Source organism: Lingula anatina, chromosome 2 (genome assembly GCF_051362555.1).
Source record: "Lingula anatina isolate TDL-2025a chromosome 2, LinAna3.0, whole genome shotgun sequence".
NCBI lineage: Eukaryota > Metazoa > Brachiopoda > Lingulata > Lingulida > Lingulidae > Lingula > Lingula anatina.
Window position 1 is genome coordinate 9,002,733 of NC_141768.1, and position 14,857 is coordinate 9,017,589.

The 14,857-nt window shown below is 33.0% G+C and overlaps 2 protein-coding genes across 2 annotated transcripts; one reads left to right on the forward strand and one right to left on the reverse strand.

Moving 5' to 3' along the window:
• Positions 1-256: 256 nt before the first annotated feature.
• Positions 257-9,031, reverse strand: LOC106168359 (BTB/POZ domain-containing protein KCTD5). The gene is made up of 6 exons (XM_013547392.2): positions 8,813-9,031; positions 4,479-4,587; positions 3,974-4,065; positions 3,341-3,436; positions 2,935-3,054; positions 257-2,347 (listed from the first exon to the last, which is right to left on the reverse strand). The coding sequence occupies exons 1-6, from the start codon at positions 9,014-9,016 to the stop codon at positions 2,318-2,320; spliced, it is 651 nt and encodes a 216-aa protein (XP_013402846.1). The 5' UTR covers positions 9,017-9,031; the 3' UTR covers positions 257-2,317.
• Positions 9,032-9,174: 143 nt separating this feature from the next.
• LOC106168353 (ATP synthase peripheral stalk subunit d, mitochondrial) lies at positions 9,175-14,840 on the forward strand. The gene is made up of 5 exons (XM_013547384.2): positions 9,175-9,386; positions 11,273-11,369; positions 11,649-11,726; positions 12,064-12,126; positions 14,322-14,840. Exons 1-5 carry the CDS (start codon positions 9,256-9,258, stop codon positions 14,517-14,519), a joined length of 567 nt encoding a protein of 188 aa, XP_013402838.1. The 5' UTR covers positions 9,175-9,255; the 3' UTR covers positions 14,520-14,840.
• Positions 14,841-14,857: the final 17 nt, after the last annotated feature.

Sequence of the window (14,857 nt, forward strand, 5' to 3'; positions counted from 1 at the left end):
GAGATTAGATCGATCCAAACTAGATCGACCTAACTCCCTGGGGGTTCACGATAAATAGCTGTCAGCCGAGCGGGCACGAAAGTTAATTAATCCCTTACAGCTTGTAGTAGGCGGGACGGACATTTAAGCCGGATTATCTGACAGTAATCTAGTGAGACTCCCCACAGGGATAGATCGGTCTAAATGTCTGGGAATACGCCCTTAAATTCTTGAATTGTGTTAGAGATCCTTTGCACAAGTACCACGAAGATAAAAATGTCACAAATATCACTTTTTTTTTTTTTCAACTGATTATCAAATAAAATGCCACATGCAATGAAAAATGCTCATTTATAATGACATGTAACTCGATGGCATTGATGGACGCTGAATTAATAGTACACAATTAATGAATTTATGTTGGTTATGTTGTATATCTAAGGTGACAGTCCACCATATGAATGATATTTATTAGACACACAGCATAGTGTACTGGAACCGATTTGGAAATAAGACTTTTCCATCTCCACCATGCTTTATATGAAATGTATGATTAGCTTCTCAAAATATACAATAATACATCACACTGCCTTAAAACACTGAAATGTGTTAATTAGTTTTTTTTTCACTGAAACATGCTCATTTGTCACATAGAAAAAAGACTTTCAAATTGTCCACATATCTCAAAGTCAATCCGTCTATAGTCTATTGAAGTCCCTACACAGAAGGTGTTCCTAAATGAAGTTATTCAAACTTAACCCCTACGGTACACATCCTGAATTATTTATAAATAATTAAAGCACCAGAAGAACTCAAACAATAATTTCAATTTCATAGTATATGCACTACAATAAACACATATGGACACAAACTATACTGACATCCCAATGGAAAGTGCTGAAAATTAGTGAAAAAAGTTCATTCACAGCAAACAACACCATATTTAAAACAAAAATTTCTGGCATGTTTGAATTCATCCATTTTTCTGTTATCAGATTAGTATTACTTGAATAGTTTTCATGATAATAATACTGGGGGGGGGGGATTTAACTGGAAGAAATAACATGTTATCTGTCACATACACAGAAATTCAAAATTAACAACTAAGTGTGAATGATAAAATGGTGCACTTTCTCTGCTGCTAGCCCCAATGTTTCTAATCTGTATTAAGTAAACAATCAATATCTATGTCACATAAAATGCTGTTTTAAGAAAAGGAAAATTAAACTAAAAATCAGAGAACAAGCACCTCTTTAGCGCTAGTGTAATGCATTTCTTTCCTTGCTTTCCTTTATTGTAGGTTGTGTTCTTTTCTGTATAACAGATGACAAAGCTCTTTTGACAGAATTACCCTTTTCCCTGTTCATAACAAAATTGCAAACCTTTCACCTCCAACCTGATCTTTTGTCAGTTAAGTCTAAGATGGGAATCAAGATCTAGGTGCAAATAAGTCAGTTAAACAGATCTCTAAACAGGACTTTGATGCAACATTTCATACTACAGGTACATATTAAGCTTTCCTAAGTTCTTAAAACTGGCTGAAACAATTTAACAAAATGTTGCGACTTTTAAGGTGGTTTCATAATCTAATTAAGAGACCAAAGATTCATAAGCAACAGACATCAACATAAACAAATGATTATTAGCAGATCCATCATAAAATTTATTCCTACTTCTGACCTCCAATTAAGTCTTGCAATTTACATGTAGGAGTAAGCATGTGAATGAACCCTTCATGAGAGAGTAGAGTTCACAGTTTACCAATCCCCCACCTCCTTCTCAACCTCTTGAGTAACAGCACTTACAGAAATTCAGACAAAGTTCAATTTACCAAAGTGAAAACATCCATTGCTCTGAAGCCAAAAAATCTTTTGTGTTCTGAGAGCAGACATCCGCAGCAAAAGATAATTTTGTGACACTTCTCTGTGACCAGATAATAACCAGCTGCCAGAGGAGATGGGCAACACATACATATAAATATATATATATGAAACAATACACTGCTCTCACACTTGAGGTCTGGTAACTCTCTCATTTGTTTCCATTCTGCGTCAGTGCTTCCATGCATACACACAGAAAAGTGTCCTCTTTTGACTTCAAACCACAAAAAATGTCCCTTCATCAATATTGTACAGTTTCTCATCAATTCCAAATACATGTTGTTTTCTGTGTTTGTACTTCCTCTAGAGATAAAACAAACACTTTATCTCCTTATTGACTGTAAACTTTACACAGTTTATGCCAGTTTTCAGTACTGTCTCCAAAAATAATGAACAGCTCGAACAAGATTGAACACACGGCGCCATTTTGATCGTACCTGCGATGAATGCAGTAATTGTCACATTCTAGAGCCTTTCTGTTGAAGAACCTGTAAAAATCAAAAAGGGTGTTCAAATACTGCACAAGTAACAAACCAAATTTGTAGAACTTAATATTTACTCTTAGTTTACTGCTACAGGACAGGTTTTCATCCTCTGATATATAACAGAAACAAATCATGTTAAATGTGAAATGGACTAACTGCTGTTCTCACTCAAATATACTGCTTAATATAAGACCTATAAACCAAAGAAGCACTAAATGTCTTTATGTAATGGGTTGGTCTGGTGACTTTTTTTTTCTGTACATTAAAGTTCTGATGTGAACACTGTCAAATTTCAATAAAAGGCAACAGGAAGTTGCCAGCATGTAATATGATACAATGAAAGTAATGAGCACTTCCTTATTACCTTCCTAAAAATCAATAAGTAGCCAATATAAACACAAAATGTATTAAATTATATTCAGTGAAAAAAAGGCATTAAAGAATTTCAAAATAAGTAAATTACATTGAATTTGATATAAACTGACAAAGATGTTTCATTCCATCAGTATCGTTAAATGACACAAATTATTTTTTTCAGCATAATCCCAATTAACTTTGGTTTCCATTACAATTTATTGAAGAAATCTCACCCGTGCCCTGTCCGTTGATTCTTCTCCATTCATTATATTTGGACATTCTTTTGAAACTACACACAGAAACTCTGCATGGTCTTCACTGCCATAGTTGTAGGAGGAACCAATGTTGATCAGCTAAGACAACAAAATAATCAATCAAATGTATAGTGAAATTTTAACAATAATAAAAATGATTTATAACAGCAATTATAATAACCCTTTAAAATGTACATCTCTAAACCTAAGAAGAAAATCAATTTCACTCCTTTATTTCCAAAGACACATCAATTCTTAGCTAATCATTATGGAGGTGTATGTGAAAGAAATCTACGTGAGTCAACTTTTTGCAGTTTACCACCATTCAGTAATTTGGTAGTATGTCTGGGCTATAGCTTCAACACTGAGATGCTTAAATATATACCTGTTCAAATTTCCAGCCATCTGACATTGTAGAGACCATTTGTGTCAATTCTTCCTCAGAAAATTGTAAAACTCGATATACATTCTTAATATGTGTCTGAAAATTAAAGACAAATATTTTAATGTATATGAAACGAAACCTATGCTGTCTTAAAGCAACAGATTAGAAAAATCTTTTATGTACCCAGGTAGTTTTTTATCCATAGTGTTGACTTTCTCTTTGAAACTTCAGTCCTATTTGAATTAACTTGAGGAAATAAACCTGAGTCTGCTTAAGTCAATCAAAACATTTATTGGGTTATTCTGAGTTTGAAAGTTGGGATAGTGAATTACTGAACAATAGTTGAGGATTTGAGGAAATTTAATGACTTTCTGTTCCCAAAATCCTGCAAGGTTCTACCTAAACTAGAAATTAGATATTAATAATGGTAATCAGGTTAATATTTTAAAATATTGGTGCTATATTGTTCATTGTTAAGAGAGGAATAAGCAATAAAATATAAAAACTGTGTAGGGGAATAAGGGAACTAATCATCCAATTATACCTGAAGATATCAAATTAACACTGAAGCCCTGCAGTTATAAAACCCTATACTCACCTTTGCACAAAAACATATAATTCACTTTTACTCACCTGGTTCTGCTTTGCATCCCTTTCACGTATTTTGTCTTTAACTAATTTGATAAGTTCTGTAATATTATAAAATTCTGCCTCTTCTAAAACTCCTAAAATAAGATATAAAGGGCGTTAATATTGAACATTAAAAAAAGGTTTACAGACGAACATTCATAAGATGTAAAGAATAATTTTGCTTGTTCTTATAATAATATTAATATTGCTATCCTTTTGCATCAAATTTTGAATCGAATTCCGCCCTTCAGCAAATAGTTTTATTGACAAACTTTAATGACAAGTAACACTTTAAACATAAGCTTATACATTCTGGTTTCATATGCAATTTTCCAATAAATATATATATATATATAAAAAGAGAGAAATAACTGAAAATATTTTTTTTAAATAATGAATAAAAATTCCAAAATTAAAACAGACAGCAAACAACAATTACTAAAATAATTTTTTAATCCTATATAAAAAAAATAACCTTGTTTTCCCTTGGGAAAAATAATAAAATTACCTTCTTCTGCTAAATCTTTATTCATAACCAACCTTCCATGCCGTAGATAATTTAACACAGGACCAAAATATGTGGGGTCTCTGTCAATTAGGTAGGCACCTTCGTCATCCTTAAAAACAAAAACAAAAAACTTAAAAACACTGGATAACAAATACTAAATGAAGTTCCTCAAGTTTCACTTGCACAATTTTACATGATAATGCTGTTTTTAAAACATGTATAAAAATGTTTATTCAATTCCATATTAATTAAAAACAGAAAGCCAAGCAGACCTAGGCTGCAAGTATTTAATGGGTTAACATTAAATGCCATCTAAAAGATGCATACTTAAATCAATATATACTGCCATATTCACCCATTGAGTAAACATTTATAAATAATGACTGGAGAGGTAAACAGACATGATGTAAAACTTCCCACAGCTAAGCCATAACTTGTCTAGAAAAATCTGCAGTAAGCTGTTCAATCTCTGCATACAGTAAAAGGTGCTGTAAATATGTGGTTACCGTGACCTACTATGATTTATCTGTCCATTAAGGAACGTAATAGTACACCTGACACCCGAACAAGCATTCAATTGTCATGAACTTAAAACTTGAAAATGTAATACATCTCTTGGATGAACCATATTTATAACTTTCCAACTTCAAGTGACAAACCAGTGCCAGCATCTTGCATATTTTAAGGCCTGCTTGCATCACCAGCTGTACAAAGCATGAAAGAAAAATTCTAAGGGAAATTGCGTGATAAAAAGTAAAGTAAATCTTTTAGAATATCAAAACAACTGTTTGCCCTATGCAACTAGTTTGATGAAAAAAGACCAAACTTCTGAGACATTTTTGGCAAAGTGAGGTGACCAAGTGGGGCGAAATATACACTTATGCAATAATACCAAAACTGTTTATTTTGAAGTCACCTATCAATTTGTGACTGGCATTTGCTCAATAACAAGGACACCAGCTCAAAACATTCCATATATCTATGAGCTAGCATGTTTTTCTTGGTGTTGTCCCTTTAATTACCATTATGGCAACTGGACCCCTTAGGCACACACACATGACATGTTATTTCCTGTACATTCTACATGTACATTTGTGATAGCGGCCATGAATTTGCAAGCATGCTAATGTTTCACATGTCACTTTATTTTCTGTGAATGGTATAAAAATCCGAGTGGTATTTGAATTTAATTTTTTTTGGTACAAAACAAAATGAAGTTATGGAACATGAGTCTGCCTCATATGAAACAACTTAGAGATAAAACAATTACATGGTTATACACTAAACTCCCATGTAAAAAACTATAGATTTGGTATCCTAACCCTACAACATTAGCTGCCACTGGTGTCTTAGGGCTGAATAAGTGAATCCAATACAGGCAAAATTTATATTCCCTGAGAGTATTGCAAGACACTCCATTTTAAGTGGTGATCAATAACTATTACAAGATTTGATACCCATTAAATACTAAACCATGAACAGAGGTAAAGTCTAAAAGCCTGTGAGGATGGAGATACACAGGGAATCAATAATTACAACCAGTTTGAACTCGCAAAGCAATTCGGAGTGAAGAGTCAGTAAAACAGACTACTTGCTGGGTTGGGTATTTAAACACACCTTTTCAATCAATTCTGTCCTAACACCTTTCTTGTCAAGTGTGTGTTTCATATAGGCAAGCAAGAAAACCATGACTAGCAAGCACTTCAATATCTGATATAAATGGTATATATTCCAAATATTATCTTGTTGACAGCTTGATAAAGCTGATGCAATTCAAAAGATGTTTCCACTGGTCACCTATCTACAATAAGTTCAATAACCTAAATTTTTGCAGAACACCTGCTTTCAGACTCACTACAGCTAAGATAAAAGCTATGACACAAAAGCGATTTCTCTCACATTCCAAATTCACAAATTCTGGCAAATTACTATAGTCTTATTAGTGAAAACATATCTGTAGTTACAGATGCTCTATAACTGTGAAACATTGAATCTGTCAGCTTAATTATTTGTCTTCATAAAACTGCAACAATGCCACTTGTCAAACATACCCACAAAATATAAATAAATAAATGCAATGAATTTCCGGTGGGAAAGGTGTGTTATTGCTACTATTTGCATTTGGTTCAAACTAACTTGCAAAACACATCACTGTATAAATATAGGTACATTCCTTCAGGCCAACACAAATGAAAAAGGGCCAAAGAAACTTTAAATTTCAATATATGTTATATTATATTTCAATATAATATATCAAACATAGTTCACTGTAATCTGATGAAATTACATTTAATGCTTTTACTTGGTATTGCTTTTTATTTATTAAGGTAATGGCTCAATGGCTTTATGTAACTTCTCTGTACATAATATAAAAATTGTACTTCAAAAATACAATACCAGATTAAAGCATTTGAAGTTCTACTGAATATCTATTGGAAAAGGTGATAAAAGGATCTTTTGCACAGTTGTCTTCAGCTTTCAGCCTACTTTTCTATTATACAACTTGTCCCAAGCTCTAACTGGGATGTTTCTTGAAATGAAATATCATTGTGTTCTCCTATGCCCCAACCACTATACATTTTCTAAACTATGCAGAACCCCAATGTGTTGTATACCAAGTAAATTCCGATGCAACTTCTTCAAAATGTTTTATGTGACCCCAATGGTATGGAATGTTGGACCATCCCGCTTGAAAATGTATCATTTGAAGAGAGACTGTGACAGTCTGGAAGAAGGCCATCCCATAATTTAAACTTAAATTGCTAAACTCTGATATCACCTTTTTGCACAATCATTTTTTTCTACTGAATTCGACAAGAATATTACAAAAGTAATTAAACCACACCTTTAAAGTGCCTGATGCCATGACATTTTTAGTGAAGTTTTATTGAATTAATGGGAACACTTTTTGAGCAAATAAAAAATTGAAGTGGTCTTTTTTTTTTTCGATAATCATATCAGGCCTCCATTTATTAAATTTCATTGTCAAGACTAATCCTTTTGATTTTAGCTTTAAGTTAATATAAAAAATGGTATATAGTGAACATATGAATCAGTTACAAAACTTCTTCACAGTCGTCATTTAGCCACTTAATATCCACTTTTTTGTAGCAAATTTACTTCAAACAAAAATGTGGTCCATACATATAGAAGTTTCAAACTGACCCAAAGTTATATTTTTTAGGTCTACATATCCAGCTGAACTACTTATCTTCCCTAATTCAGACCTTAAAAACGATGCAAGCCTACAAATAAAAGCACCTGATGATTTTTTTTCTGATGTGAACAAGAACACATGGCTTTTTAATTGCTACGGGAAGCATTTAGAATTATTAGAATTATTTAATTAAAATATTTAATATATAATACCAAATCCAAGTGCACAGAGGAGAGGTTGGACCAGGGTCGAGCAATGATTCATGAGTAAAAAAAAAAAAAAAAAAAAAAAAAAAAAAAAAAAAAAAAAAAACTCTTTTGCAAGGAAAATTCTAGTTGCAAACCTTTAACTATGTCCTGGTGTCTCACAAAAAAAAAATGTTGGTACCTGACAAATAGTAAAAAATTCTACGTGAACATATATTCCCTGGCATGTTTACTCCTCACACGACATCAATATATCAGCATCAATCATACTAACACTTTAAAGTTTACACCTGCTTCTTGTCACTCTGAAACACATGATGTTCAAAGAATCCCTCAGCTGCAAGCTTTCACGCATTTTGTTCAGCACCAGTCTAATTAAATGAGCAGAAATCTGAGGTCGAGTAGTTTCTTTCAAACATTACAACAGACCCACCTCTGAACAAGTCAAAGCACATTATTGTCAAGTTGTTCAGGAGTGACATTAGCAAAACTAGTCTGAATGCATTTTTCTCTCATCTGATCTAGCAATTATACCCAACTTAAAACATAGATTTTGGACAATGCTATCATGTGAAATATCTGAGAATAATCAAACATGTTTTTATTTTCAAAGAAGTAAGTGAAGTTCTACAAACATTTGTGATTACAAGATTGGCAATCATTTATCAATATCCCAGCTCTTTGCATCTTTACCTCACTGGTATACTGACATAATCTAATAGGAAGGGAGATAGCTTTTTTTTTTAATCTACTAGTAACTAGTAAGCATTTTATTTTTAGAATGAATGGGTATTACACCCTATACGATAGATATGAAAAATATTCCATGATACTTGATTTCCACGCCATATCACAATCAATGTGCCATTTAAAACTGCATGCCGGATTCGAAAACCTTTAACAAGAATCACCACATCTCTCCTCCGATGCAAGTAGGAAGCAAGCAGAAAGTTGCACCGATGAACACACACCTTATCTGTATTTAAATCTGGGTCGTCCTGGATCAACCTGAATAGAAATGATTTGGGATCACGACATAGCGTAGTCCTTGTTGTCATAAAAACTGTTCCTCCAACGTTTAGTTTGATCCAACTGTTTTTGCGTGATAAATTATCAGGTTTTCCTCGACAATGATTTACTTCCATCTTCTCCTCGCCAGCCATGATTACAAACATAACATCTATATGAGATTTTGATTGAATGTTTTTATCAAAATTTTAGTACAAACCTAAATAAAAACAAATTCTATGGAAGAAATAATTCCAAAATACATAAATAAAAAGCATAGAACCTCTGTTTTCTAAAAAAATTGGAAGTCCCGTTCAAACGTTGCAGCTATTGGAGACATTTCGGCAGCCATCTTGGTTTCAAAGTTTGGTCGTGTAAGTAGTTCGGCTTCAGGTTTGCAGCCACTATGACGGCAAAACGACTCACGACAACATCTATAAATTGGGCTCTGCTTGGAGACAAGATGTCCAAGTATGGGTCTAAAGGCACAGATTACGTCAGGGCATTTAAACAAGTCAATGACAAGCATCTTGTAAGGTAAATACCGTGAATTTTTAGTTATTAGTTTCCGACTTTTGCAGGTGGGGATTTGCCGACATTGCTATGACCATTCTTGTGTGTGATCGTAATTACAGAAATAATGTTTAGTGTCACTTATATTTCTCTTAAAAAGGACAATAATAATTCGTATCCAACATCATGAGAAATGTTATAGCTGGCATTATTTATAGTACTACCGATAAGACCCGAATCATGGTATAATTACACTGTACAGTAAACGCCATCACTTCCATTATCGTGGAAAAAATTTTGTTTTGTCTCTGTTTTTGGCTTGTTGATAGCTGTAAGAAGTTATTGTAGTGGAAAAACATGTACCATCTGAACACTCTGACATGAAGTACATACAATTAAATATAAGTGTAACATTCATAGAAGCATCTTCACTTATGTCAGTGAGTTTCTTTTTGAGAGTTTTGTTAAATTTGTAAAATCACATAAAATGACCTATTGTGTTAGGTCAAACTAGGTTACATATTCAGGCCTACCCAACTCCCAGACTTGGCACCGAATGATCCTGAATTCACTGGTAGGTCAGACCACACTACCCTTATTTAAGGTGTGTGTCAGTACACATTTCACAGTATCATACTCCGGTTTACAAATTTTGACATGAGATGCATTTCTTTCCAACCCCGCTCAGAATCATTCTATCACATCTTGTACTAAGCAAGAGCAGTGTCGCGTCTGATACTTTGAAGCGCGTACTGATGCAGATCTTGAAAATGCTGTGTGGCTAAATTGCGCAATACAGCACAACACGGTGCGATACACTTGAAAAATCAAATCCAGTTACAATTACACAAAAGAAATGGCCATTCCTTAGAGTGATATAAAAACAACCTATATTACTAGGTAAGTAATATCGTTGATATAACTTAACAAATCAGCAAGACTTTCATATCGTCCAGTCGGCGAGTGGCTCTTCTTGGATATATTACTGGCCAAGAAGAGTTACTTGCCAACATGGCGACTGACCAAACAATGAAAAAATTGTCCCGATTTATTAAGTTGTATCAGCAATTTTAATTACTATGTACTATATTTTGCTTTTATATCACCCTATTTTGTTTGAGATTACCCTTTCCCGTGTTTACTTGCAACTGGACTTGTATTATCAAGTGCATTGCGCTGTGTTGCGCTGTATTGTGGTGTATTGCACAATTCTGCCATACCCTTTTTCAAGTCAACTACCCCTGGCCAATTATAAGAACTGATTTCATTTCTTAAAAGCAACAAAAATTATACTTTTTGATATTTCGGTTTATGTCTGCCTCCATGTGCACATTGCCAATGTATTCCATGTATAGAAAAGTCATATGACTAACAAAATGGAAGCTCAGCTTGTGCTTATTTCCAAAATCAAAATGTTTGCCAAACCTACAAAATTCTTAAACCTTTTGCTGTAAGAAAATTTGTTTGAAGAGGAAATAAAAATCAAACACAACACAGTCAGAAACAACCTGGTTTAAAGTAAGTGATAGGTAGACTGTACAACTGCATTTCTATCTGAGCTAGCTCTTTCAAATTCAATTTTCATTTCCACAACAATCAGTGTATGAAGTTTTAAAGCCAACACTGTGTTGGTACGACAAAAAAAGAAAAAAAAAATTCATACATGCAGTGTGTCCTGTGTCTCATCTAATAAATTAAGCATCGGAAAAACAACAGGAAATAAACAAAAAGTGTTGAACATGGGTTGCTGTCAAAAATGTGTCCTGCAACATAAGATTAAACTGTTGACTTTTGTTTTCTTATCCACTACAAACGATGTGCTTATGTTTGAAACTTAACAAAAAAATAAGTCCAAAAATGAGTATTTTTTTCAATTTTACTTCTGAAAGTAACCTGTTATATATTTTTAGAGTAAGCAGCCTTCCAGAAAGTATGCCAGAAATCGACTTCAATTACTACAAGGAAAATGTTGCTCTTCCAGGATTTGTGGAGAAACTAGAAAAAGAGGTATCTCAATAAAAAAAACTGTGTAATACTGTCATTAATGTTCACAGAAATTTAATGTTTTTTGATTGTTATAATTTTTTTTCTGCTAATTTTTGCCACTGTTGATTTAATCATATTGTAGATATATTAGTCACAAAGTTTAACCTGTATGTTGCCTTTTCTGCTAGTTGTATAATATTTTTATTTTACCACATTTTTAAATTGCTAGTTGCTAGATATTTTCATCCATAATTGAAAGTTGTCTCTTTGCTGATGACTATAAATGCTTAACCTTTTTAGTATAAGGCTCTGAAAATACCGTATCCCGAAGACAGACACAATGTTTTGGAGACAATTTCTAAGAATGAAGCAAAATCTGTAAGTACAGGATTTACTCATTCAATAGAAAGAAATGATAGATATTTAGACTATCAGGTAGATAAATAAATAAGGTACCGTTAAAAAGAAATAACACTGAATAAAATAAAGGTACATGCAACAGAAAATATTGAGTAAAATCTCTCTCTTTTAAAACCACTTTTTGTGTTTGAATATTAACATTTTGAATATGCTGTAATATTCCACCAAGTTTAAAACATTCTGTGTTGTTTTCTCAAAAAAATAATAGTAATTAAAAAAAAAGATAAAAGATTCACTGATTAATTCAGTTGTTTACGATATATTAGGTCATTTAAATGAGTAATTTGCCTTTCAGAAAGCTGATATAGAAAAATTACAAAAGGTTGCGGATGCATTTATATACCAAGCAGAAAGAGATGTGGGTATATGGTTAAATTACAGTTTTTTTATTATTCCTTTTTTATGTACAGATACAGATGTGTCCGTACATATAGCCGTCACCTGCTTCTGTTGTCGCCATGCACTTTCACCGATAACACAATAAGTGGAAAACTGTTTCACCGTTTGGCTTTAAACTTACAGAACGGATGAATATTCATAAAACGCAGGTCAAGTTTGAAAATCAGCATGATCCAGCCATGTCTTCCAAAGTTGTGCTGTTTTTTCACTTTTATCAGTATATGTGCAACACTGACAACACGATAAGTGGAAAACCATTTTATCTTTTGGCTTGAAACTTACAGAACTAATGAATATTCATTAAACGCAGGTCGAGTTCGAAAATCAGCATTACCGGGCCATTGTTTCAAAAGTGATGCTGGGTTTTTTTTTTTTTTTTTAAGCATATGTGCAACACTGATAACACATTTCAAGGAAAACCAATCGACCTATTGTCTTGAAATTCACAGGTGTGATCAGTTTTGATGAAGTTATGCCTTTTTTGTATATAAGTGGTTTTTACTCAGATTTAATTCTCAGGCATGTTTACAGTCTCCTTATTGAACTAATTAGGTATGTAAAAGTGTTCTTTTGACATTTTCTGCATGTTTACAATATTGGTAATTGGTTATAAAAATAAACCTGTTTTTGTGTATTGTGTAATAAAGAGATAAAATGGAAATAAACTCATATCATTGCAATTTGTCAGATTCAATCATTCACTATTTTTAGAATCTCAGAATGGATCAAACTGGACACTGAAAATTGTTCTATTGATATTTTTCCTATGTCAGCAATTTTCTTACTTGATCATATAAAAATGACAGTCAATTGAATATTTTATGTGAAAAAGGTGTTGATAAGGAAATAAACAGATTTCAGTACAGTTAGCTCTTGTTTACATTTGGCATTTTCAAGGTGTGATTCTGAACTTCCATGGGCTTTTGCTAGTCACATTTTCTGAATATCCATGATACTTTTATTTTATTATTAAAAGTTGATGGTGGTAATGCTGTTAAACATTATGTAATATTGCATCAAAATTGAAGAAAACCCTATTTTGGGCACTGCCTTCATAGTGACCATTAAAGGAAAACCATGGCACTTACTCTTCTCACAGTTACAGGAAAGAAACGTGAGACTAAAATGTAGCCGAGTTGGAAAAGCAGTTAAATTGGCTTCTTTTTCTGTTGTACATTTTTGTCAAATTTTTATCTTTCACATATTAGCATTTTCAATGTGGGACTTAGAACTCACACGGGCATGTAGCCCAGTGGAAGTCAAATTTTCTAAATGTCCATGTGAAGCTGGCATGCCAGAATCCTAAGCCGCTTAAGCTGAAAGCAATTTAGTGAGAAACCCTTTGGAGATGGATCGATCCTGTTAGATTGATCTAGGTATGGGAACCCAGTCTAATGCTTATTACACATTTTACTTTCATCCTTATTAACTGTTGTGCAGAATTAAAATTTGACCTTGGCTATGCAGTTAAGAATAATGCATTATTGCATCAGAATTGACAGTATCCTATTTTGTGCATTTTTATTTTCTGCTTTTTGTTGGTACATTTGACAGCTTTGCTGCCTCTTTTTTTTTTTTTTTTTTTTTTTTTTTTGGTGTGTGTGTTATGCATTCCAAAATTTGATTTATACAGTCTTTGAAATGAAGACTTAAAAATTAGTCTAATTCATGATCTGTATGTCCAGGTAGTCTGTCAATCTGCCGAGATGAGTTTCAAATTCAATTATGCAGAAGACTGAGTATTTTAAGTTGAAGTTGTTAAAATGGTATACCTTTATTGTGAAATAATAAAAAAATGCAACACTGTAAACTGCAGCAGTGTTATATACCATAGACAGAGTTCTAGTTCTGGCAGATTGGAAACCCAAGACAGATTCAAATCCAAGTGTACAAAGCGACTAATCACAAGTTGAGATTACAAAAAAAAGAGGGGGGTGGTGACTATATATATTTGCCTTTCAGAGCTTAGAAATGTAAGATCACAAATCGTGTTACTTTCAAGGCATTTGTCTTTCCAGCTGATGCAGTGCAATGAATTTAAAAAAAAAAAAAAAAAGCAAATCTGTCTGCAGTTCATGGTGTTGCATTTTATTTTCCAAAGCTGTATAAATGGACTAAACATACACTTTTATGAAAAAAAATGTACTCTTACAGATCAAGGCTCTCAGCATACTGCCCAAGGTTGAAGAAATGCAGAATGACATGCTCTTCGAATATTTTCCGCAGCTGTACAATGATTATGTCAATGATCCACAAATGGCACCTTTCCGTTATTTTGATCAAGATAAATGTGGTGATGATGTTCTGTTCCGTACACAAGAAGATTTTGAGCACTTTGTTCATGATCATTAATCATCACAGTTTTTACAAAAGACTTTGAAATGGAGCTGTAATGTCATGGTCGTGAGTGATGTAGAAACCAGCTTTTGATTTTTTTTGCAAAGAATTGATTGGATACTTGATAAATAAAGCAAAAGGTTCTCTTGTGACACACTTTCCCATCAAGTTACTGACTGAGGATTTAAGTACAATATCTGCAGAACTGTATCTTAACAGAAACTATGATAAAATGCTGGACAAGTGTTTTAAATAATTTACAGTTGTTTTTTGAAAGTGTGACAAGCTTGTGATGTTATTCTCAGACATAAAATAAATAGAAAACATTGCGTATAATTTGGTTGTTTGCTCTT